At 37.9% G+C, this 24,708-nt stretch overlaps 6 protein-coding genes across 9 annotated transcripts; 4 read left to right on the top strand and 2 right to left on the bottom strand.

Annotated features, from left to right (window-relative positions):
- The first annotated feature begins 1,536 nt into the window (after nucleotides 1-1,536).
- Nucleotides 1,537-8,780, top strand: LOC106348005 (DNA polymerase delta catalytic subunit). The gene is made up of 29 exons (XM_048750698.1): nucleotides 1,537-1,910; nucleotides 1,993-2,103; nucleotides 2,174-2,280; nucleotides 2,356-2,515; nucleotides 2,608-2,803; nucleotides 2,910-3,045; nucleotides 3,135-3,272; nucleotides 3,450-3,527; nucleotides 3,700-3,791; nucleotides 3,870-3,936; nucleotides 4,042-4,113; nucleotides 4,190-4,276; nucleotides 4,567-4,686; nucleotides 4,768-4,866; nucleotides 4,982-5,089; nucleotides 5,197-5,292; nucleotides 5,388-5,453; nucleotides 5,545-5,601; nucleotides 5,717-5,804; nucleotides 5,886-5,965; nucleotides 6,066-6,179; nucleotides 6,321-6,608; nucleotides 6,865-6,936; nucleotides 7,542-7,616; nucleotides 7,707-7,796; nucleotides 7,884-8,044; nucleotides 8,226-8,293; nucleotides 8,370-8,457; nucleotides 8,571-8,780. The coding sequence occupies exons 1-29, from the start codon at nucleotides 1,640-1,642 to the stop codon at nucleotides 8,656-8,658; spliced, it is 3,273 nt and encodes a 1,090-aa protein (XP_048606655.1). The 5' UTR covers nucleotides 1,537-1,639; the 3' UTR covers nucleotides 8,659-8,780.
- A 776-nt stretch (nucleotides 8,781-9,556) lies between these two features.
- Nucleotides 9,557-12,007, bottom strand: LOC106348015 (E3 ubiquitin-protein ligase RGLG3). Of its 2 annotated transcripts, none has more exons than XM_013787666.3 (10): nucleotides 11,714-12,007; nucleotides 11,545-11,628; nucleotides 11,361-11,445; nucleotides 11,139-11,279; nucleotides 10,931-11,044; nucleotides 10,667-10,844; nucleotides 10,475-10,580; nucleotides 10,263-10,381; nucleotides 9,942-10,134; nucleotides 9,557-9,845 (listed from the first exon to the last, which is right to left on the bottom strand). In XM_013787666.3, the coding sequence occupies exons 2-10, from the start codon at nucleotides 11,611-11,613 to the stop codon at nucleotides 9,762-9,764; spliced, it is 1,089 nt and encodes a 362-aa protein (XP_013643120.2). In that variant the 5' UTR covers nucleotides 11,614-11,628; nucleotides 11,714-12,007; the 3' UTR covers nucleotides 9,557-9,761. The 2 variants fall into 2 exon arrangements, with proteins under 2 accessions (XP_013643120.2, XP_013643112.2); XM_013787658.3 differs by having other exon boundaries at nucleotides 9,942-10,137; nucleotides 11,714-11,947.
- A 418-nt stretch (nucleotides 12,008-12,425) lies between these two features.
- Nucleotides 12,426-14,466, top strand: LOC106347997 (SAL1 phosphatase). Its single transcript, XM_013787640.3, has 7 exons — nucleotides 12,426-12,684; nucleotides 12,869-12,944; nucleotides 13,075-13,148; nucleotides 13,231-13,442; nucleotides 13,515-13,833; nucleotides 13,911-14,064; nucleotides 14,154-14,466. Exons 1-7 carry the CDS (start codon nucleotides 12,469-12,471, stop codon nucleotides 14,321-14,323), a joined length of 1,221 nt encoding a protein of 406 aa, XP_013643094.1. The 5' UTR covers nucleotides 12,426-12,468; the 3' UTR covers nucleotides 14,324-14,466.
- A 1,180-nt stretch (nucleotides 14,467-15,646) lies between these two features.
- LOC106347988 (probable SAL3 phosphatase) lies at nucleotides 15,647-18,029 on the top strand. The gene is made up of 8 exons (XM_013787627.3): nucleotides 15,647-15,898; nucleotides 16,240-16,315; nucleotides 16,394-16,467; nucleotides 16,542-16,747; nucleotides 16,966-17,188; nucleotides 17,266-17,355; nucleotides 17,438-17,591; nucleotides 17,692-18,029. The coding sequence occupies exons 1-8, from the start codon at nucleotides 15,833-15,835 to the stop codon at nucleotides 17,880-17,882; spliced, it is 1,080 nt and encodes a 359-aa protein (XP_013643081.1). The 5' UTR covers nucleotides 15,647-15,832; the 3' UTR covers nucleotides 17,883-18,029.
- A 1,152-nt stretch (nucleotides 18,030-19,181) lies between these two features.
- On the top strand, nucleotides 19,182-21,122 carry LOC106347966 (SAL2 phosphatase-like). 2 transcript variants are annotated; one of them, XM_048750697.1, is made up of 8 exons: nucleotides 19,182-19,409; nucleotides 19,500-19,575; nucleotides 19,643-19,716; nucleotides 19,792-20,000; nucleotides 20,075-20,288; nucleotides 20,362-20,451; nucleotides 20,550-20,703; nucleotides 20,779-21,122. In XM_048750697.1, exons 1-8 carry the CDS (start codon nucleotides 19,344-19,346, stop codon nucleotides 20,784-20,786), a joined length of 891 nt encoding a protein of 296 aa, XP_048606654.1. In that variant the 5' UTR covers nucleotides 19,182-19,343; the 3' UTR covers nucleotides 20,787-21,122. The 2 variants fall into 2 exon arrangements, with proteins under 2 accessions (XP_048606654.1, XP_048606653.1); XM_048750696.1 differs by having other exon boundaries at nucleotides 19,183-19,409; nucleotides 20,808-21,122.
- Nucleotides 19,212-22,729, bottom strand: BNAC03G50250D. 2 transcript variants are annotated; one of them, XR_002657131.2, is made up of 8 exons: nucleotides 22,493-22,729; nucleotides 22,312-22,423; nucleotides 22,040-22,195; nucleotides 21,819-21,856; nucleotides 21,607-21,700; nucleotides 21,426-21,489; nucleotides 21,226-21,328; nucleotides 19,212-21,077 (listed from the first exon to the last, which is right to left on the bottom strand). XR_002657131.2 is itself a non-coding variant. In XM_013787615.3 (7 exons), exons 1-7 carry the CDS (start codon nucleotides 22,685-22,687, stop codon nucleotides 21,277-21,279), a joined length of 711 nt encoding a protein of 236 aa, XP_013643069.1. In that variant the 5' UTR covers nucleotides 22,688-22,729; the 3' UTR covers nucleotides 21,094-21,276. The 2 variants fall into 2 exon arrangements, 1 of the variants encoding a protein (XP_013643069.1); XM_013787615.3 differs by lacking the exon at nucleotides 19,212-21,077 and having other exon boundaries at nucleotides 21,094-21,328.
- Nucleotides 22,730-24,708: the final 1,979 nt, after the last annotated feature.

Raw genomic sequence — 24,708 nt, 5'->3', positions numbered from 1 at the left:
ACACAAATGTCGTGTGTACATGTCGCTCGTACATGTCATGTGTACATTGAAACTCGCTCGTACACAAATGTCGTGTGTACATTACATTTAAGCTATACATGTGTACACATGTACACGTTTGTTTGCATGCAATTGTGGTACAATTTGTTTATATCTAAAAGAACATATATAGTGTACACATGTACACTTTGAAGTTGATGTACATATGTACACTATGATATATATGTATGTGTACAATATGAACACTTAGATGTTACTATTGCATCTTAATCAAGCAGATTAAATTATTTAAGTAGCATTTAATTGTTAATAGAAAATTGTATTTACATACATAATTGCATAACCATGGTCTGGAATGCATCCATGTGTAAATAAATTGTGGATAATAAATTGTGTGTACATATGATTATATACATATATCACAACAACAATGTACACAATAAATGATTCATACTCCAATGTTATGATTTTAATGATATTTAATATTTTAATGATATTTAGCATCTCATTGAGCTTATTTTAATAATTTAAAGATGCATTTAAATATATATATATATATATATATATAGTTATTTGTGTGCTCATTTACATAGAACATAGGCTAAAGTGCATATTTAAAATTTGGGTCCAAATGAAAAATGTTTATTTGCAAGTCAAAAACATATGGGGCATAAACACAATTAAACAATACGACAAGGACTAATGATGCAAAAAAAATATTTGCTTGGTCTATATTTCACCTTTTAAAGTTTCGGGGCAAATTCATGAAGAAACTTGAACTGATTAAAACTTTGAGATAAATTGGAGAATAAGAAAGAATGGGAGGACCATAGTTGCAAATAATCAAAAGTTAACCATTGTTGCTCCTATCAAGCTTCTGCAACTGAAGCCATGACGATTTCGACGGCCACAACTCATGTCCCGAACATGAAGACCACGACGAGAAGGAGACGACTTGACATTGAAGCGGATTACGGTAGAACTCTGCCAGAATTTTGCTCACGGTTTGAGGTTACGGACAATGGAGCTCTTCGGCTTCTCCATCACGTTTCTCTCTGGAATCTCCGGTGTTTCGCGACTGAAACCAAGGCGATTCTAGCCGCCACAATTCTGGTCCCAAGCACGACGACCACAGTGGAATGGAACTTGCTATTTGAGGTCCGTCACGGTTTTTTCAGATGCTCTGTCACCTACATATAATATATTTGCCTATAAGTCAAAATAAATTAAATTGTTACCGTTTAAAAAAAAGTAGATCTGATTCATGTAAGCTTTTGAAATTCAAACACACAAAAAAATTGTAGAAGGTAACTAAATCAGCAACTAGGTTTCCTTATAGTTAGGGTTAATGTTGTATTTAGCCACCAAAAACTGCCTTAGTAATACGGTACATAGTAGCACAAACTGATCAATGGTGTAATAAAACTTGGAAACTGCTTTTAACTGTTAATAACTCGAAACTCTTAAAAAAACCATGATTATGATGTCTTAGTCTAATAGTAAAAAACCCTTAAAACTGGCGGGAATCGCAGTGGTATAATCTACGCCCCCTTTCTCATCTCTCAGAGATTCAGAGACCTATCACGCACTTTTTTTTTCTTTCCTCTCTCTCTCTCTTAATTTTCCCGCGCATCGAACAATGAATCGAGGGGGAAAGTCCAAAAAGCGACCGCCTCCGTCGACTACCTTACCCCCGGGGAAACACCGGGCCACGGGTACTCCGTCACCGTCCCCAGTCGTCGGAACCCTAGAAGACGAATTCGTGGACGAGGATGTGTTCGTGGACGAAATCGACGAAGAATCCCTAATCCTTCGCGATATGGAAGAGCGTGAAGCCCTATCCGCACGCTCATCCACTTGGGCTCGGCCTCCTCTCTCACCCGCGTATCTCGCGAACTCGCAGAGTATCAGTATGTTAACTCGATTAATTTTTTTTCTAGGGTTTCTTCGATTGCTGGGGAAGTGCTTATCGTTTCGATTTTTTGCTCTTAGTTTTTCAGCAATTGGAGATTGATTATGTAATCAAGGAGATTCACAAGGAGCTTTTACCTGGTTCCTCTGGGCAAGCTGCAGTCATCAGGATCTTCGGGGTAACCAGAGAAGGTATCTATTTAACCATTCTTGACTCGATTTGTAAATCGAGAGGCTTATTGATGAACTGTTGTGTTTCCAGGTCATAGTGTGTGTTGCTTTGTTCATGGGTTTGAACCTTACTTTTACATTGCTTGCCCTCCTGGAATGGGCCCAGACGATATCTCTCGTTTCCATCAGAGTCTTGAGGTATTTACTTTCAAGGCCAAACAAAATCTCTGAGATTGTTCTAGTTTTTTTCTTAACATTCATTGCTTAATTCAGGGAAGGATGAGGGAATCCAATAAGAATGCCAACGTTCCGAAGTTCGTCCGTCATATAGAAATGGTGCAAAAGAAAAGCATTATGTATTACCAACAGCAAAAGTCCCAAACTTTTCTCAAGATTACTGTTGCGTTACCGACTATGGTGGCTAGCTGTCGCGGTATGGTTTTCCAAAAGTTTTGTGCTTTATATGTCTACTATCTGCTCTACTTGTATTTTTTTCTGTTCTGAATGCAACTATTACATTGGCAGGCATCCTTGATAGAGGCATACAGATTGATGGACTGGGTATGAAGAGCTTCCAAACATATGAGAGCAATATTGTTTTTGCTCTCCGTTTCATGGTTGACCGCGATATCGTGGGAGGAAACTGGATCGAAGTGCCTGCTGGGAAATATAAGAAGGATGCAAGGACTTTGTCATACTGCCAATTGGAGTTTCATTGCCTGTATCCTCATCTTAGTTCTCTGAGTTTCCTTTTTGAAGCAAGATCTTGTGTTGTCATAGTAACAGATTCTAGTTTATGTCATCACTTTCTTTAACATGGGGTTTAGGTACTCAGATTTGATCAGTCATGCTCCAGAAGGTGAATACTCAAAAATGGCCCCATTCCGTGTGTTAAGTTTCGATATTGAGTGTGCTGGTCGTAAAGGACACTTTCCAGAGGCTAAGCATGATCCTGTGATCCAGGTTAGCTGTTTTTGCTATGATTTTGTATCTCAATATTTGATCCCTTTGATATCATGCTTCTGAAAACAACATTCTCATTGCTTTTCTAGATAGCCAATCTTGTAACTCTTCAGGGAGAGGATCAACCATTTATACGCAATGTCATGACTCTTAACTCATGTGCTCCAATCGTAGGCGTAGATGTTATGTCTTTTGAAACAGAAAGAAAGGTCTTACTAGCTTGGAAGGTAATTAGTTTTACCTCTTTCATTACCATCTTTCTCTTACAGTTTACCCTTTCTATAATATAAAATTTCCGGAAGGACTCGGTAAATGATTTAGTTAACTTTATGTTGGCACTGGAATTTTGTGGTGGGTTTGGTGAAGCATGTATTCTGCTGATGGGTAAGATGTATTGGTTGCAGGATTTTGTTCGTGATGTTGATCCTGATATTATCATTGGCTATAACATCTGCAAATTCGATTTACCTTATCTGATTGAGGTACTTGAACATTGACCTCTGTTTTTTTATTTTCGGATCATCTGGTTAAAAGAAGCATGCTGTTACATTTCTTGAGCATTCTATGTATTACGTTGATATGTTCTACTGCGCTGAATGGTACATGAATATCACGAATCTTTACCTGGAAAATATGTTGTTTTCTGATTCTCAGAGAGCTGCAGCACTGGGAATCGAGGAATTTCCTCTTCTTGGTCGTGTAAAGAACAGTAGGGTCCGGATGAGGGACTCAACGTTTTCATCAAGGTTTTCGTGGCTCATGAGTTCTCTACACTCAATTCGTTTAATATATTACTTCCCATAGTAACACGTACCATGTTTCAGACAACAAGGAACAAGGGAAAGTAAAGAGACCACAATTGAAGGACGATTTCAGTTTGACCTTTTTCAGGTTTCTTTCCCAGGCATATTATTTTTGGTTGATCCATTGTTAGATTTTTTACTTGTAGTTCATTGCGAAGAGACATCAACTTACCTCTTCTTTCATTTGTTGCAGGCTATACACAGAGACCACAAATTAAGTTCCTATTCGCTGAATTCTGTCTCAGCTCACTTTCTATCCGAGCAGGTGAAATGAGTAATCACGCTTAGACTTTTAGATTATTTCCCTTTTGCTGTGTGGCTAACATGATTGTCTTCTACAGAAAGAGGATGTCCACCATTCTATAATAACCGATCTTCAGAATGGGAATGCGGAAACCAGGAGACGTCTTGCTGTTTATTGTTTGAAGGTACCTACTTTTGTTTATTCTGGAGTATTGTTGCATGTCTTGTTGCATTGCCTGCTGTTAGATATATATAAGAGTTTCTAAGTAGTTTTCAGGCTTGTCTTATTAGCTTAAGATCCTATTGCATGTTGTCACAAGATTTTTCCTTTTTGTTTTAGAGATCATTTTGTTAATTGCAGAAACTAGGTGGTCTCATTATTTATGGTCTCAGTTACTTTTTCTCTGTTAATAGTCAACCACTTGATTCTTATGAAAATGTAAAAACTTAACTACGATCTTCTTTGCTGTTACAGGATGCATACCTCCCTCAGCGGCTTCTCGACAAACTGATGTGTATATATAATTATGTCGAAATGGCTCGTGTGACTGGTGTTCCTATTTCTTTTCTTCTTGCTAGAGGACAGAGTATCAAGGTAGGTCCCAACTGATACTTGGATTAAATTATCAGTTGAGTATGGTGACTGATATTTTGTATCGCAACATTTTGTTTCTAGGTTCTATCTCAGCTTCTTAGGAAAGCTAAACAGAAGAACATGGTTCTTCCGAATGCTAAACAGTCAGGGTCTGAACAAGGAACTTTTGAAGGCGCAACTGTAAGTTGGTTTACGGGTGTAACATTTACTTTCTTCCTCTCGTTTGTATTAGTTTCTATATTTTGAGAAAGCACATGGCAGTGATCTGTTTCTGGATGTTTATAATGATAACCAGGTTCTAGAAGCAAGAACAGGTTTCTATGAAAAGCCAATTGCAACTCTGGATTTTGCTTCATTGTACCCGTCAATTATGATGGCATATAATTTGTGCTACTGCACCTTGGTAATTCTTTTAGGCATTTTCTTTTTAAGTTTTATTTATTTTATCATCCTTTGTTCATACATCTTACTAATTTGCGATCATAATTTCCCATATTCTTATCTTTGTAGGTGACACCTGAAGATGTGCGCAAACTGAATCTTCCACCTGAGCATATCAATAAAACTCCATCAGGGGAAACATTTGTTAAGCAAAGTTTACAAAAGGTTGCCACTTTTTGGATTGATTATTCTCAAATTCTGTTGGGTACTTTCTTCAGGAAATACATCAGTTTACGAGCAAAACGAATAATTTATTTCAGGGTATACTTCCAGAGATTCTTGAAGAGCTCATTACTGCCCGTAAAAGAGCTAAAGCAGATTTAAAGGTAACTTGTGATTCTGTAGAAACTCTTGTCATATGTGCATACTTATATGCAGTTTTTAACAATTACTAGCAAAACTGGTATTGTCTAATAGGAGGCTAAGGATCCGCTTGAGAAGGCTGTTTTAGATGGTAGACAATTGGCATTAAAGGTAAACTTCTTACTGCCAGTTTATTTATATTGCCCATTCTGGAAAATTGATTAATATGTTCGGAAATTATGAAAAATATTTCCCTGTAATTTATCCTTTTCTGTTGTTGTCTCAGATCAGTGCAAATTCTGTCTACGGGTTTACAGGAGCCACTGTTGGGCAGTTACCTTGCTTAGAAATATCATCAAGCGTGACTAGCTATGGTATTTCTTTTGTGAACGCTACAACTTGTGTAGACACGTACTTTTCTATGATTAATCTGATGAATGTCTATCTTTTTGAAGGTCGTCAGATGATTGAACAAACAAAGAAATTCGTGGAAGATAAATTCACAACATTGGGAGGGTATGAATACAATGCAGAGGTACATTTTCAATTGATTAAATCGTGTTATTGAAAAGTCTGACTGAAGCATAAACTTGGTCTTAGATTTTTTTGAATTTGATGGACAAATCATGTATTAGGTCATTTATGGGGACACGGATTCAGTCATGGTGCAATTTGGCGTACCGGATGTAGAAGCTGCGATGACCTTGGGGAAGGAAGCTGCAGAATATATTAGTGGAACTTTTATCAAAGTGAGTGATTGGTTTTGCTAGGAGCATATTGTAAACTTCTCTTTAATCCATGGGAGGTCTGGAAGATTACATGATATTTTGAATGCAAATTCTAACAGGCTAATCGTTTTTCGTTTCTTGATTTTGTATGATGTCGTAAAGCCTATCAAATTGGAGTTTGAAAAGGTTTATTTTCCATATTTGCTGATCAACAAGAAGAGGTATGCTGGTTTGGTGTGGACTAATCCTCAAAAGTTTGACAAAATGGACACCAAGGGAATCGAGACAGTACGAAGGGATAATTGTTTACTGGTTAAGAACCTTGTCACTGAGAGTCTTAACAAAATACTAATCGATAGAGATGTTCAAGGCGCAGCTGAGTATGTTAAAAATACAATTGCGGATCTTCTCATGAACCGTATCGACTTATCACTTTTGGTGATTACTAAGGTACATTAATATGTTTTGCTTGGTATGGCATTCCTTTAACATTGATATGTTTTCGCTTTATCTGGAACCAAGAAACATATGAGATTATTCAAAATTATGTTTTCCCCGATTATTAACTCTTAGGCTACTGAACAGGAAGCTCAAATTAGTGATGCTTTGATTCATTAGAAGTCTTTAGATCTGATTGTAAAGCATTCATTTTTAGCAGTCTTTTGGAATCGACCTATATGCTACTGATGCGTTTCTCAAATCATAGGGTCTAACTAAAACAGGAGATGATTATGAAGTTAAATCAGCTCATGGTGAGCTTGCTGAACGCATGCGTAAGGTTTGTGTTACTCTTTATCACTTTTTGTTTATCTATGATTTGCAATTATTTAGCGTTTCTTAATCTACATGTTAACATAACTCTTGACTAGTTTTTAACATAACTTTTGACTAGTTTCCATTCATCAAAATATATGAATAAGTTTCCATTCATTTAACTTTTGAACGCATGCGTAAGGTTTGTGTTACTCTTTATCACTTTTTGTTTATCTATGATTTGCAATTATTTAGCGTTTCTTAATCTACATGTTAACATAGCTCTTGACTAGTTTTTAACATAACTTTTGACTAGTTTCCATTCATCAAAATATATGAATAAGACGTCTGTAGGGGAAATTTCATTCCGTTACTTTCTCTAGTTTCAGCATCACATTGACATGCACCCTCAAACTGAAAAATGAAAAATGCTAAAGTTTGATTTTGTTTTTGGCTTTTAGAATACCTATCTGATTCTTTAAGTGTCATCTAGTAGGTGCACAAGTGCAGGGATATTTTTCATTCATTCACGTTTTTGTGAATATATGATAGCATTCTGTTTTACAGAGTCTGATGATCTATCATGTGAAATTTGACAACTAGAGATGTTTGCTTTTTCATGTGTGACAGAGGGATGCTGCTACAGCGCCAAATGTTGGCGACCGGGTACCATATGTTATTATTACAGCAGCCAAAGGTGCCAAGGTAGCTTTCATATCAACCTTACTTTATATTTTCCCAAGATGTGGAGATCATTTCTATTCTACCTACTTATCTCATTTTGATGCCAAATAGGGTTATGAAAAGTCAGAAGATCCGATCTACGTACTTGAGAATAACATCCCTATAGACCCAAAGTACTACCTAGAGAATCAGATTAGCAAGGTAAGTTAGAAATGGGGATTGCCTATAAGTTTCTTTATCTACTCTTTTATTCTGGTGCGTGGAGGTTAAAGCAGATGTTGTTTTCAGCCGCTTCTTAGGATTTTTGACCCGGTCTTAAAAAACGCTAGCAGTGAACTTCTCCATGGAGATCACATGAGGTCAATATCAATTACTACTCCTTCGAACAGTGGCATAATGAGATTTGCCAAGAAACAACTGAGCTGTGTTGGCTGCAAAGTGCCGATCAGGTACTTTATGGTTAATATCCTACGTAAATTTTCAGGAATATTAGGATCCTGCAAGTTCTACTTGATTCTGTGTTTTCAAAGTTCCTTATCATTTACTTCCTTTGTCCCTTTAGTCTCTAGCTTATCTGATTGTATATGTGGGATCTTCTTATCGAGTTTTTTTGCTTTTAACTTCAACCAGCACTGGAACATTGTGTGCACGTTGCAAGGGAAGAGAAGCCGAGTTATACTGCAAAAACGTATCACAGGGTAAGCTACATATTCCTCTTTTTCTGAACAAACTTCTAGATCCGTCACTAATGTTCTGAAAAACATTTGTACTCAGTGTCGGACCTAGAAGAGCTCTTTGGAAGGCTGTGGACACAGTGTCAGGAATGCCAAGGCTCTCTTCACCAAGATGTCTTGTGCACCAGGTTTTGCTTCTATATCATCGACATATGCATTAATTTTGTGTCTTTGTCACAGGTAAATTGATACTGATCCAACTTGTTTTTTTTGGGGGGGATTTCTTATTGGTCTTTGACAGTCGAGATTGTCCAATATTTTACCGGAGAATGAAAGCACAAAAAGACATGGCCACAGCCAAGCAACAACTCGACCGTTGGAGCTTCTAAGTTTTTTTTAGCTTCGATTGTTTCTTTGCTCTTGTAAGTTTCCGTTTCATTAGAATTTTCGGTTATTACAAACTACTGCAGCTCATGATTTTAGTTAGGTTTTTATTATTCTGGTTGAACTATTCAATATGGTACACAAAAGTAGAGATGTCAAATGGGCGGGTTGGGCGGGTTTGGGTGTGTCCGAATGGGTTTCATTTTTTTGCTGGACATTTTTGGTCGAAGCCCAAATAGAACCATGTCCAAATGAGACCATAACCAAATAAGACCATGATTTGTTGGGCTATCCATGGACGGCCCATACGCCCATTTAATGTAAACAACATAATTTCAGTTTTAAAAATTTAAAGATTATTAAGTTTTCAATTTTAAAGATGTCACATACTTAAACTTTAAGTTTTAAACTTCATGTTTCAAAGTTATAAAAAATTCAAGATAAGTTTAAAAAATTCGTAATTTCGTCTGACTTGCGGAAACAGAAACAGTCGCCAGACTCGCCACCAACTTCGTTATGAACACAAATCACCGATCTATTTAACACATAAACCATAACACAATATTAGTAGATGATACGAATCAGTAGCTAATAGTGAAAACCCATAACACAAATCACGAAAAATCAAATCTTAAGAGATGATGAAATCAGAAGTTGGTGAAGAATCGAAAAAAAATTGAAGAAGAACGAAGACGAGGAAGAAGAATCGAACACGAAGAGGAAGAATCGAAGACGAGGACTCGAAGAGGAAAAATCGAAGACGATGATTCGAAGAGGAAGAATCAAACACGAAGAAAAAACACAAGAGTGAGACGGGAAGAAAAAAAAAGGTGATTTGTGTTTTCTCCCAATTTTTCAAACCCTAGACATTTAAGTTTATTGGGCCGCCCATTGTCCAAGTGGTTAAGCCCAATATTGTCCATGAATATAATTGGGTTCACCCATCTGGACAAATTTTAATTATGGTTTAATCTGGGTCTGTCCATTTTGGACCATATCGATTTGGACACGGGCCACCCATTTATAGCCCGCCCATTTGACATCTCTACACAAAAGTATGGACATGGAGCTTAGCTGCCTAAACTATATGGGCTTTTGACTCATCGAGTCAAGTGTACAGCCTTATCCTCGTTGTGATAGGCTGTCTGCACATTGGGCATGTCTTGACAACGACACCACATTCCTTGCACGTCTTCATATGAAAACAAAAGCCACAGAGATATCACAAAACCGATCTTGTTTATGGAGCAAGAGTTTTTAATATATTTGCATATATTCATTCACTTACAGTATGGCCGCAGCTAAAGGCCATGTCCTTTGGTTTCGTCAAGCAAATCGGGCATACTGGAGCCGTTCTTTCACTTTTCTCTGCAGTTTCTGTTACCGGATTTGGCACTGCTCTAACAGCATTGTCACGCTCTATGACCTCCGGTGGTGGAGGGAGTGGCTTGTGGTGCAAACGAGAAGCACGCACTTGTTTTCTACTGTTCACAAGCACAATCAAAAGTCAGTTTAGTTGCCAAACTTTTCAAGAATCTAATGCAAGAAAGTGTATAAAAATAATTATTACGGTAAATTCCCCCAAAATTCAAACTTGTGCTCCACTTACTCGAGACTTAATGTAGCCTTGTACTGAAAAGGAATCTCCATTAGAGCTGCGAGTGCAAAAGCAGCCTCTTTTTTAGCTGCGTCTTTGTGCTCTGACATTATCTCTGTGAAGTTCACAAACTGTGAAAACGGAAGAGTATTGCAATTATCATCATCAATCATATCACGTAAAAGAAACAATGAGATTGCTATTCTAGGTTTGTAATACTTTACCTGGAAGTTATCGAATTTGCGGTGAGGGATATTGTCATCAAACTGTTTCATTGTGTCCCAGGGTCCGTCTCCTACTCCAACCAAGACGATGGACAGCGGGTAATGGCTGGAAAATATATATATATCAAACAACATTAGTATGAAGAAACAATGACCATGAATCTGAGCTTATTGAATAGTCTTTTTGTTTACCTAGCTGCCACTATGGAGTTCATAGTAGCTTCTTCCTGTGGACTAAGCCGACCAAATGGCAAATCTGGATTCCTAGTGACCTGACCATCTGCTATAATGACAAGAACATGGTATTGCATATTGTTCTGCTCCACTATGTCGATGGCTGCATTGATAATCGGTGCAAACGAGGTTGGACCTGAGCGAGAGAGGAAAACAAAATGATAAATGTTTTAGATTAAGCCAGAAATTAAACCGATCTCTTTGGTGTGTTGACACAAATACCGGACAACTTCAAATGTGGAACAATCTCTCTGTATCTTTTAACTGCGTTTTCAAATCCATCGCAGCTTTTGTTCTCAGGATAAAAGCTGAATACATATTGATCTCGTGTTGTTACTGCATGAGGAAGAATACATATAATAAAAACCATTTAGGTTTTTTTTTTTAAAAAAAAATCTTCGTCTTGAAAGATTAAGTTAAAGAAACTAACCATCTCCAAAGCCGAAACAAGGGATAAGGTCGTCTTCATCAAATGGAGATAGTGTACGGCCAATTATGGATATTGCTTGCTCATATGGATTCTGTCTTTTACCAATGGCGTGAAGGCTTTTTCTATTGAATGAGTGTCTTCCTGCAACGACAGTCGGAACATAAAAAACACCAAAAACCATTTGTAGTCATCTTTTATCAACATGTGAATTAAATAAAGCACCTGTCCACTCATTGCTCTTGGTGAAGTCAATTCCTAAAATCAAGTTTGAGGATTCTAGTCCAGCTTCTCTCAAAGAAGTTATCACCTAATAAAGAAAGCAAGGCTTCTTATGAATTCATTACTACTTTGCTTCAACAACTATAAATAAACAAATCAAGAAATGAAGTAAAAGAAAGTTGGAAACCTGATCCAAGCTCTGGAAATGATCAGCAATAAAAGAAGGTTGCTGATTACGTTGATTGTATCTGTTCATTAAAAAGCTCTTGCTCTGCTCCACAAGAACCGAGTCAAAGTGAGGATATATTATTCGCAAAATCAAGAACAGATATATAAGTAAGGAAGTATATATAAACCTTGAGTTTGTGGGAAGGTAGACCAAGAAGACTTTTTGTAGAATAATACTTTTATTGGAGAAAAAAAAAATACTTTTATTGGAGATTGTAGAGAATAAAAAGAAGAAAGAAGACATAAAATTAGGTTTGTTTGTATCGTGAAACATGACCTCTTTGCTTGCGCCCGCAAATAACCACTACGTAATTTTGCTTTCCAAACACGACATCAAATCTGAAAAATCTGGTCTTTTTTTTTGTCTCTTGGTCATTAATCATGTAATTATCCGAAAACCCCAAACTTGTTAAACAAATGTCTAGATGAAGAATAGAATATCCATGTGGATGGATATAGACTATAGTGGCCAAGCCGTCGTCAGATTTTTCGTCTCTAAAGATATAATAAGAAATGGGCTTTTGATCATCTTGGGCTTCAACTAATCGAGAAGCCCTTCGCTACCTATAATCTTCACTTTGTTTCCGACACAACATCCACGTGCGATCTCTATTAGCACAAACTCAACAACCACCAATCTATAAAGTTTTTGATTTTCGTTTTTGACCCTTTGCTTTTGTTGTTTCAGGTTTGGTACTAAATGAACGACTTAACAAGGAGAGCAATTGTGGTCTTTTTAAATAGAAATAAAAGTTAGGGTTTAATTTAAGAGAATAAATAAGTACGAGGGTATATACGGGAAATTCTGAAAATAATAATGGACTGTCAGACTGCAATTAGAAAAATGTGAAGACAATTTTTCTTCTTGTTGAAAAGGAGAGAGATGTCATCTATAAATTGCTTTCGAACAGCCAAGGCACCGCTTCAGACATTCGCATCAGTTTCGAGATTCAGATATTCACCGAACCGTCTCGTTTCTGTATTGAGAAGGAAGTCGTCTCCTTCATTTGTTACTCTAAGAGTAGTTTCATCCATGGCTTACGAGAAAGAGCTTGACGCTGCTAAGAAAGCTGCTTCCCTCGCAGCTCGTCTCTGTCAGGTCTCTTTCTTGATTCAATCATGACCCAGATTCTAAAGTTTGATTCTTTTCGAAAACCCATTTTGTAATCTTCCCAGTTTCGATTCCAATTTCTGGATTTGGAGATGAATGTGTATTGATATGTGATTCAGATTTTCTCTAAAAGAATGTGTGTGTTTTTTTCCTTCTGTTTGGTTTGTTTCAGAAAGTTCAAAAGGCTTTGTTGCAATCAGATGTTCAATCAAAATCTGATAAAAGTCCAGTCACCGTTGCTGATTATGGTTAGTTTTTTCTCTTTCAATCTTCTCTGAGATTGAAATGTAATTACATAAGCCAATGGTTTTAGACAAGTAACACTGTCTTTGTTGTATCTTTAGAGTAATTAAGCTGACCTTTGTGTTGAGTTTTCAGGTTCACAAGCAGTTGTCAGCATAGTCTTGGAAAGGGAACTCACTTCTGAACCCTTTTCATTGGTCGCTGAAGAGGTGAGTATGTCTCTCTCACAATACTTATCTTGAGTTTTGTTTGTTTTATGACTCACATTGTCTTTTTAAATTATGTTTACAGGACTCAGCTGATCTACGCAAGGATGGTTCTGAGGATATTCTTGAGCGCATCACGAAACTCGTCAACGACACTTTGGCTACTGAGGATCTAACCAAAGCCATTGACTCTACTTTAACCACAGATGATCTACTCAGAGCCATCGACTGTGGCACATCTGAAGGTGGTCCTAATGGTCGACATTGGGTCTTGGATCCTATCGATGGCACTAAAGGGTAAGTTCTTAAACTATCTATTCTACCCTCAAAGATCAAATGTTGTGTGTTCTTGACACTAAGCTTGTTTAGGTTTTTGAGGGGAGATCAGTATGCTGTAGCACTAGGATTACTCGAGGAAGGGAAAGTAGTGTTAGGTGTTCTTGCTTGTCCAAACTTGCCATTAACATCCATAGCTGGAAACAAGAACAAGAACTCTTCTTCTTCAGAGGAAACCGGATGCCTCTTCTATGCTACGATTGGTTCAGGGACATACATGCAGCCCTTAGACTCGAAATCCGAACCAGTCAAAGTACATGTCTCTAGCGTTGAGAATCCTGAAGAGGCATCCTTCTTCGAGTCGTTTGAAGGAGCTCACTCTCTTCACGACTTATCCAGTTCCATTGCCAACGTAAGTGGCTTCTCCCTTACCTTCTCGTGTGATTCCAGCGAGTAACTAACTGGTGATCTCTTTGTTATATAATATAGAAACTCGGTGTGAAAGCGCCACCTGTCAGGATAGATAGCCAGGCAAAGTATGGAGCTTTGTCTAGAGGAGATGGAGCTATATACTTAAGGTTTCCTCATAAAGGTTACCGTGAAAAGATTTGGGACCATGTCGCTGGTGCTATTGTTGTAACTGGTAACATTATAATAAAGCCTTTCTCCCTTTTTTTTATAATGAATGTGAATGTGATTTTGATAATGAATGCAATATCTTTTTGGGAGCAGAGGCGGGTGGAATCGTGACGGATGCAGGTGGAAAGCCATTGGATTTCTCGAAAGGCAAGTATCTTGATTTGGACACTGGCATCATCGTTGCTAATGAGAAGCTTATGCCTCTACTTTTGAAAGCAGTTCGTGACTCCATTGCCGAGCAAGAGAAAGCTTCATCTCTCTGATTCTTTCTCCTTTAGTGTCTCTGTGTTTGCTGTAACTCTTGTTTCACTTCCTTTCACCACTACAGCTAAACATGTTTCTTCATTACATGGTGAGAATCTCTTGGATTTTCTTTTTAAAATAAAACATATATATAAATGTCTAATATGGGCCGAGTGCAACATGATCAAGAGTATTTAGTTTGGGCCACTATGAGGCAGAAAAGGCCTTTTAGTTTACGGTCCCCGACGTGTCTATAGCGCGTTATCTACTCTCATCTTCATAAAAAAAGGGTAAGCGCGTTGGCAGAATCTTTCCATGCTACTGTTTTATATAATTATTTTGTAAGATCTTTTAATCCATAAGATTAAAGTTGAAATTCTAGATTTTATTCCCAAAAATAATTTCCCATTCACGATGAAGGATTCGTTTTCGTTTTCGTTCGGTCATATTTTATATAAGTCAAACTTAAACAATAAAAATGGACGAGTATAAGTCTAGTACTAGCACGCAAGCTTTTTTAATGTGAATGGTATATTTATTTACCTTCTGTTAGTGAAGATATTTTTTTTGTGCTAATGATAACAGTGACACAACCTCTCTAATTGACGAGATCCGGACAAAGGTTCACATGTCATATCCAACGTACTATAAGTCTATAAGCAAGCAATTTGCTGTATGGTCAATTATTAAGATGACACTACTCTCTAGTTAACTATAAAAATGAAAGAAGGAACCTATTCTCCCTCTTTACCGTTCTTTGCAAAGGAAAAAAAAAAATAAGCATAAACTTTAGAGTGAAAGCATTTTTAAAAAAGGTCAAGCTAAACAAAATAATTTGGTAATTATATAAAATGGAGAGGTAACAATCAAATACTATTTCTTGCCAGACAGAGAACGTAACATGATATTATGCTCACCTACAAAAGGAAGCATTATAGTTAACTGTTTAAAAGATACTGGAGCTTACAATTTGTTACTTCAAAAAATATCTCTTTCTAAAGAAAAATATCTTTCTATTGGACCAATTCATTCTTGGATTGTTTAAATATAAATGCATCTGGATTGTAACTTACAAGATAAGGCATTTTACAATTTGCAGAGTATAATAATAGAAAACAGTAATTTATTTATAGTAGGTGAATTTTTTTATACATATAAGTAGGCGAATTTGTAAATTTATGTAAAAGTTTTGTGAATAAAACAAGAGAAGGGAAATATAAACAACGTGAGGGAAACTTTCATTGTCCAACGGTAGGGGGACTAGTCTTCTTTCTATACAACGGTTGAGATGTGAAAATAATATTATTATATAAACCCAAAAAACAATAAAGAAAGAATGACTATATATATATATATATATATTCACGTATTAAAAAGGAATAAATAAGTGAAAATTGTGAAGAAGTTGGTTCAGAGTCGCGAGAGGTTTTTGGGTTCATATCGTCACGAATCGAGATTTTCACAGACAGAGAGAGAGAGAGTCTATCTTCTTCTCTTTCGTCCTTCTTTCTTCCTCTCTAGTGTTAGAAATGTCTTACGATGAGATGCTTGCTGCTGCGAAGAAAGCCGTCTCTCTCGCTGCTCGCCTAAGCAACGTACGATCACTATCGTCTCCGTCTCTGATGATGATCATCATCTTTGATTTCTAGATTTATCTCGTTGACATTGCGATGATGCGTGTTCGAGTGGAAAGAGTCAGATTTTGTTTTTCTTCTAAAAACTCTCTCTCTTTTTTTTTTTTTTGGGTTGTTTCCTTGGAAAATCGTCAACTTGATATTATTTGAGTCTTTTCGGATTCTAGGTTTTGGAATCTTGAATCTGATGGATCATAAATTGTGCAGCAGATTAATTAATCTAATTATGAGGCTGAATCTTTGGTTTCTTCTTTTTTGATACGTACTTGATGTTAACTCAGATCTTCTTTTATTTTTTCTAGGAAGTGAGGAAATCTCTGTTGGTGTCTGACGTCTGGAACAAATCAGATGATAGTCCTGTCACTGTTGCTGATTATGGTTTGCAAAGTCTTAACCTTTATTTCATTGTCTTTCTCTCTCTTGGCTCGTAAAGGTAACAAAGGAATCTTCTTTCAGGGTCTCAGGCTGTGGTTAGCATTGTTCTGGAAAGGGAGCTCAAGAATGAACCTGTTTCTTTAGTGGCTGAAGAGGTGCCTAACTGCAAACAAGACATATTATATTGCTGGGACGTTTATGACTCTTTTTTACGTTAATTTGTGTGTAGGATTCTGCTGAGCTGAGGAAAGTTGCTGCTGAGACAGTTTTGGCACGTATTACTGAGCTTGTTAAAGATACTCTTGCATCTGATGAATCATACGCTTCTTCTCCTTTGTCTTCCGATGATGTCCTCACCGCCATTGACTCTGGCAAATCAGAAGGAGGCCCTAAGGGTCGCCATTGGGTCTTGGATCCTATTGGTGGCACCAGAGGGTCAGTCCTTTTACTTCGAATGCAATTTCGAGTTACTTGCTACTAGTAATTGGATTTGTTTTGCAATTGCAACTTCTTTGTAATCAGTCTCAGAATTGTAGTATATGTTTTCTTGTTTTTTTTTTTGTTAAATACAGACATCACTGAACTGCCATTAGAGTATTATTTGTAGTTCAGAGAACTTTACTTATGACCCTTGAATTTCTGAAATTGTGTAGATTTATAAGAGGAGAACAGTATGCAATAGGATTAGCATTGCTGGTGGAAGGCAAGGTAGTGCTTGGTGTAATGGCTTGTCCTAAGCTTCCTTTGGCTTCTACTGCTGCTGGTATTAACGCAAACAAGTCTTCACCTGAGAAAGTGGGTTGCCTTTTCTTTGGCGCGGTTGGCACTGGGGCTTATGTCCAGTCACTCAATGCTCTCGACTCTCCTCCTGTCAAGGTAAAACCCTACTCAGAGAGACACTCTGTTTCTATATGTTTTGCTCAATGTTATTGACTCTCTTCGTACGCTATCAGGTGGAGGTAAGCAGCAATGATGATCCGGCTAAAGCGAGTTTCTTTGAGTCATACCACACACCTGTCCCTATCCATAACACCATTGCTACGGTAAACATCTTTCCTCACACACTCCATGTATATATCTTCTTGTGTTTCGGTCTGAGTCTGACTCTGTTTGCGTCTGTGACAGAAACTGGGGATAAAGGAATCTCCAATAAAGATCAACAGTCAGACAAAGTATGCAGCTTTATCTAGAGGGGATGGAGAGGTGTACTTGAGGTTTACCCGCAAAGCTAGACCCGAATCAATATGGAATCACGCCGCTGGATCAATCCTAGTTTCAGGTAATCAATCACCCTTTAAACCTCTTATCTGACTAGCTTTTGCTCTCCAATGTTTATGAATGGATCTCAAAGCGCTGTGTGAAAATTGTTTATCTTACAGAAGCGGGAGGAAAAGTGACTGATGCAGCAGGGAATCCATTGGATTTTTCGAAAGGGAAGTATCTTGATTACAAGAGAGGTATTGTCGTCACGACGCAGAAACTGTTGCCAAGGCTTTTGAAAGCGGTGAGGGAATCACTTAAAGAAGAGGAGGAGGAAGAAGAGAAAGCTGCTTCTTTGAAACTTCACTGACACGCAACTGTAATATACCTTGTTATTGTTCTCCTTTGGGGTCTACTCTCTCTGTGTTTTTCTCACACAGCAGACTACTATCATTGAAAACAAAAAATTAAAACTCAAACTCTGATATTTAATAAAACACTAATCCTCTTTTGAATAGTATAATTTTCCTAATTGTTTATGTTAATGTAATTTGAAAAACGTTTGGGGGCGATTGTGTGAAGTTAACTAAATCTTGGGGAGAAAATGAAAATGCGTATGTAGCTAACTGATTGCAACGCATGGGAATATAAAAAGACAATGCTTCTTTTCCTGTCAGGTACTATAAAAAGACAAATTAAAAAGGACCTTTCGCATATAAGAAAGAAGAATCAAATTGATAATTATGAAACGAATATAACAAACTTCTGCGAAGCTTCTTGTATAAATGTTTAACATATAGGGCGAAGATTAGTAGATTGATTAGTTGGAATACAGCTGATTTGTTTAATGCTTGACGATTAGTGATAACTCTTGTCCTGTTAAGAGTTTATTAAAATATGATGACCGATACAAAAGTCCGTTTAATAGTTCTACATAGGCCTGGGCATTTCGGGTATCGGTTCGGTTCGGGTATTTCGGATTTCGGGTAGTTCGGATAGGGGCTAGAGGATCTATTTAGTACTTGACCTATTTTTGGTTCGGTTCGGTTCGAATAGTTTCGGGTTCGGTTCGGTTCGGATAGTAAATGTAGGAACCAAAAAATATCCGAAAAAAGTCCGGTTCTCATTTGGATCCGGTTCGGGTTCGGATAGTTCGGGTAGTTCGGATAATTTGGATAAAATATCGGTTATTTAGGGTAAAATATCAAATAATTAGGATGATTTAGATAAACAGTTTGGACATTTCAGATTACTTTGGATATTTCGGATAAAACTATCCGGATAGTTTCAGATACTTTCGGGTAGTTTGGATACTTTATAATAATTTAGTTATCCTCAACTATTTCCAAATACTTTTAATAGAATTTTAAATTAAAAATATATATTTAGTGATGTTATATGTATATGTAATTAATATTTTTATATATTCGGGTACCCATTCGGTTCTCGGTTCGGTTCCGGTTCGTTTCGGTTATTTTGGATATAAAAATATAGGAACCGTTCGGGTATTTGAGGGTATTGGTCCGATTCTGGTTTCGGGTATTTCGGTTCGGTTCCTGTTCGGTTCTTCGGTTCCGGTTATTTTGCCCAGGCTTAGCTCTACATATTACCAATTTTTTTTTTTTGAAGTTTCAATTTTAAACGTCAACTTGTTATGTCATTACGTGGAAGAAGGTTTGAGCCATCACCCCCACGAAACTCCGTTTTAAACGTAAAATATAATCTATGAATTGTATATATGTAACAAACGTCTATGGATTGTGGTTCACTAGAACCATATTCCATATAGCATAAAGTGTTGTTGATATTTATATTCTTGAAGCTTTGTAAAATGTCTTACGAGAAAGAGCTAGCCGCTGCAAAGAAAGCCGTTTCTCTAGCTGCTCGTCTCAGCCAAGTAAGAAAGTGTTACCATCTATCATTGAAATTAATCATCACTTGGAGCTAGAACCGATTCCAAACCTTGTCTTATATGAATATGATGTAGGGAGTACAGAAGACTCTGTTTCAGTCCGAAGTATGGACAAAATCAGACAGAACTCCGGTTACTGCAGCTGATTTTGGTTTGTACCTCAGCTTTTGAAGTTTAAAGTTCACTTAACTCTACCATTAATGGATTTGTTTCTTCAGGGTCACAAGCTCTTGTTAGTATTGTATTAGAGAGGGAGCTTCAACCTGCAACCTTTTCATTAGTAGCAGAAGAGGTGTGCAGTAACTCTAAAACACAATCGTTAATCAGATGTCTTATAGCGTTAAATGATTTTATCATATTCTTGTAGGAAACCGGAGAACTGCGGAAGCAGGGAAGTGAGGTGTTTCTAGAAGGTATTACGAAGCTAGTGAAAGATACTCTAGCTTCTGAGGAATCATACGCAGACTCTCCTCCTCTATCCACAGAAGATGTGTTGAACGCTATAGACTGCGGTAAATCAGAAGGTGGTTGCAGTGGTTACCACTGGGTTCTTGATCCTATAGATGGAACCAGAGGGTAACACATCTCTGTAATCAATATCTTTTGATACGCTTTACCTTCCCGAGTAATAAGATTCTCTGCTTGTTTAGATTTGTGAGAGGAGAGCAGTACGCTGTGGGATTAGCGTTGCTTGTGGAAGGCAAAGTGGTGCTTGGTGTCATGGCTTGTCCGAATCTTCCTTTAGCTTCTGCGGTTGGTGAGACAGACATGTCTTCCAAGGAGAATGTTGGCTGTCTTTTCTTTGCTACAGCTGGTTTAGGGGCCTACGTGCAACCGGTTGAAGGCCATTCTCTGCCACAGAAGGTATCATCATCTACCTTATCCAAAGCTGAACCGTGTAATAAGTGTTAAAAGAGAGTGAAAGCTGTGTTGACAGGTACGAGTGAGTAGCAATGAGAATCTTGAAGAAGCAAAGTTCTTAGAATCATACCACAAACCAATTCCCATCCATAGTTCCATTGCCGAGGTAATGTCTTACTTTCTTGTGTTACAGTATTGCCCTCATGTAGGCATAACCACGTAGGATTCTTCTTTAGTAAACCGGTATGGTTACGGTTAGAGCAGAAACTTGGGATCACAGCATTACCAGTAAGGATGGATAGCCAAGCAAAGTATGCAGCAGTGTCCAGAGGAGACGCAGAGATATATTTGCGTTTCACTCTCTGTGGACACCGTGAGACTATATGGGACCATGCCCCTGGTTTCATCATCACAACAGGTACTGTAAATAAAACCCTTTTTTTTTTTAACACTGAGAACTGTGAGCTCTAATTCACAGCAACGGGTTAAATAGGGAAGTGAACAAAATATAACCTTGTGCAGAAGCTGGAGGCGTGGTTTGCGATGCTGCAGGGAAGTCTCTGGACTTCTCGAAAGGAAAATATCTTGATCACAAGACAGGGATCATTGTTACCACCAAGAAACTCAAGCCATGCGTTTTGAAGGCAGTCAGAGAAGCCATGGAAGAGGAGAAACTCATTTCTGAAACGCACAACCCAAACTGTACTCTATCTGTATGTGTCTGAACTGGTAACTGGTGTGTATGCTTTGTTCATATCTTGGATACGTAATAATTTGTGCTTGGAGGAAACACTACAAGAATGAATAATGACACTAAGAAAGATTTCAATTTATTTATTCGTTATCTTCCAACAAAAGGATTGTAATATGAGTCCACTAGCAATCTACTTTAACGTTACATGTAATGTCACAAATCCATTCACCCAAAGAGGAGAAAAACCTGGGAAATTAATAAGAGCATTAAGCATAACTCCCCATGAGATCCAGAGCGTTAGCCGTCCTCTTCATCTGAGTCCTGCAGAAGAGCACCTCGTTTACGGGTTCTGCAAAAACCGTAGATTGTTTTTTAGGCCAAGATTATCGAAGATATTAATACCAATGTTGCTTATGAGGTTTAGAGAGGAAAAGATATGTAGATACCTCCGGTGAGCAGGCACTCGTTTAGAAGGCTTTATTATATTAGCTTCTCGAGTTGATTGCTTGGCTGCAGTAAAACGATACGAGGTGAAAACCGGTTTTGTTGATGATCGTGGTTTAAATATGAGCCTTTGTGAATTGGAAACAAAAGACTAAATGCGGTTAAACAGTGAACAGGACTAACCGGGAGAGTCTTGCCGGTTATCTATTGATGGAGCCATAACATCTAGTTTTCCAGAGTATCGTTCCGGTTGGTTATGGGAAGCGTCCCTCTTATCCTGATCACAGTTACAGCTCATTTACATTTCTCAACTAAGGTAGGAAAGTAGGAACAGAGTATATCAAGAACTGTTGATTAGAAAGACAGAATTAGAGAACTTCTAGACCAAAGGATACCTTTTCATCAGTTGCCGCAGCTGAAGTGCTCGTTTCCCCTGAAGACAGAAACAGGAAGGAACAAAAGAATAGAACCTTGAGAGGTTAATCTCAAACTTTACATTGCAAAAATAAGACTCATCTTTGTTTTTTGAGGTTTATCATTTGTAAATCAGTGTCTGGTCTCACTTGCAATAACAGCAGAGTGGGCTCGTTAAGATATAAAGAATATACATATATACCTTGTAAGTGTTGCTTTCTCTTGAATGATCTGAACAACTCGAGAGACAGAGTTGCCATTGCCTCACTAGCAGATGATTCAGCCATCTTTGTTAGAGTAACTACTATGCGAGGCATTCCTTTGGCCTTCTGGGAAACTAACCTCGCACTCTCTACACCTAATAAACAGTATGGGATGAACAGTTGAACACACAAACATAACGAGAAGATAGATTCAACAAGAAAATAAAGTTTTTAAATTTGACAAATAAGCTGAAAGAAGGTTCTATTCTACCTTTGGAAATTGAATGATCACCAAGGAGAAGCTTCACGTTTTCGGATTTCAAAGAAGCAACAGTGTAATCGAGGAACTCAGACCACGTTCCACCAATGCCAACAGTATCCCTCTGTTTTCAAAGTCAAGCCATTGATATATTCATCACAAGAGGAGAAGCTAAGAAAGAGAGTAAACGAACCATATCGTCTAGCTGCGAGACGGAGAGGATCGTCTCCCAGGCCCCGGTGATAAAGTCCGTCACATGGACGGTGAGGTGAAACGAATCGGAAGCGTAGACGTGGAAGAGACACCGCCGGAGTAGACCCGAACCCGGATCCGAGCGTTCGGGTACGACTTCTCCGAATACGGGTTCGAATCTCTCGAAACTCGCCATGTCTAGAAAAAAAAAGTCGCCTCCTCCCTTAAACCGGTTTATAAAGCCATTTAAATACTAACCGCTTAAACCGTACCGGTTTGGTAGTTTTTTAAAAGATTGGTTTGATGTTACAATCAGATGGGAACCACTACATAAGTTTTTCATACGAATCATCAAACGTATAAGTATAACTATGCGTGCGGGTTCAGGTAGTTTGCTTCGACCAAAGTCAAAGTTTTAACCAACTTAACCAGAAAAATGTTCGGTCCAATACTTGGGTAGTTCCGCTTCTTTTTATTTTTACTGAAACCAATAGTTTGATACATAAGATGGATCACTCTGTAGCAAGTAAATTTGTAAACTGATATCATTAGGTCTTTCTCTCCATGAAAATGTGTGATATTTAAAGAAAACTAATATCCTTCAATGTCTAATAACAAAAATAAAGCTACACTGATCTTAAACTAAAAACCACTCACAGTTTTGAAATTATACATGAAACCTGCAGGGAGAAGCTCTACTAAAACATAAACGAGATGGATATATACCTAATATATAAAAAAAAAAAACTCTCTTCACTACTTATCATTACCCTTCTGACTCGCACGGTTATAGACACTTATCACCCTACTTGTTTTCGCCCTTGTCATCTCCTCATGCGTACTCTGCAACATAGGTAACATACATATTGCCGCACGTTTCGGATGTGTCTTATATTCTTGTGGTACATCCTTGCCTCCGCAAAACCAATCCAAGACTCTGTTAAATCCTAGTGGAGGCTTCTCAAAGAGTTTCAAGGCATCCTTACCAAACCTAATAACCGCAGCTATGTCACCCATGAGCATGTCTTCCTTCATGTACTTGTCCTCAAGGTAATTCCTTTTCTTATTGAGGCAACGCTGGTGCTTCTTCTGCCATGCGACCTCCGGATCGTACGGACTGACCAAATAGTACTTCTCGTTTAAAACTCCACCGGAGGAAGAAGACCCCTCTTCAGCTTCAGGTCTAATCTGATACGACGGCGTGATCTCTACGCTTTCTTCGCGTTTGCGTTTGAGTAAACGGGAATCGACTAAGAACGTTTCAAACTCCTCTTTTAGAGACGTGTGGTCGCGTAGAATCTCGTCTAGTTGTTCAACCATAATCTCCATATCGCCGGGAAACGCTAACGCACCGATAAACGCTTTGTACGCACTCTCGCCTAGGGCTTCGATTTTCTTCAAGAACCCTACCGTGCGTCCCACGTCTGATTGCACGTTCCCTTTGTTTCTTATCACAGGAGAATCAAAACTCGACTTAAGCTGATGGAACTCGTCGAGTAAACCTTTGTGATCACGGAGAATCGAAAGAAGACGGTTTTTGAGACTGATGTAGGTTCCACCACCAGATCGATAACACTCAATCGCACAGCAGAATCGATTGAACATGCATGTTTCATCATCGGCCTGTTTCAGTTTCTTCATGAACTCGAGGATTCCTTGAGTCTCTTCATCCGAATAATCAGTCGGAGATTGATAAAACAAGTCTCTTGACGGTCTTCCCTGACTCCTCGTACTTGGACGTGGTCTCTTCTTGCAGTTTCTCATGATTGGTGTTTTGTTACTTTCTTGTTGCGTGAGCGGCTTTGTGTTTATGATGAGTGAACGAATGAACGAGTGATGTATTTATACTAGTGTAGGGCTCTTTGCTTATTTCCTTTTTTTCGTTTCTGCATTTATTCTAGAGTTATTCTTGGGTTCAGGGTGAACCTTTAGATTCACCAACCAATAGAAAATTATCATTTTAAATTTAGTATCTTTTAATTAAGGAAACCAAATAACTTGGCAAATTATATTATTTTTTCAAAATAAAATTTAAAAATAAATAAAAATAATATATAAAAAACGAATTTAAAAAAAAAAAATGTTGTCAACAAAACACTAAACCCTAAACTCTAATACTAAACCCTAAACTCAAATCCTAAACCCTAAATCCTTGGGTAAACCCTAAATCCTTGGGTAAACCCCTAAACCCTTGGAAAAACACTAAACATGTTGTCA

Source organism: Brassica napus, chromosome C3, assembly GCF_020379485.1.
Source record: "Brassica napus cultivar Da-Ae chromosome C3, Da-Ae, whole genome shotgun sequence".
In the NCBI taxonomy this organism is placed as follows: domain Eukaryota; kingdom Viridiplantae; phylum Streptophyta; class Magnoliopsida; order Brassicales; family Brassicaceae; genus Brassica; species Brassica napus.
This window is presented reverse-complemented; position numbering and strand designations above follow the sequence as displayed.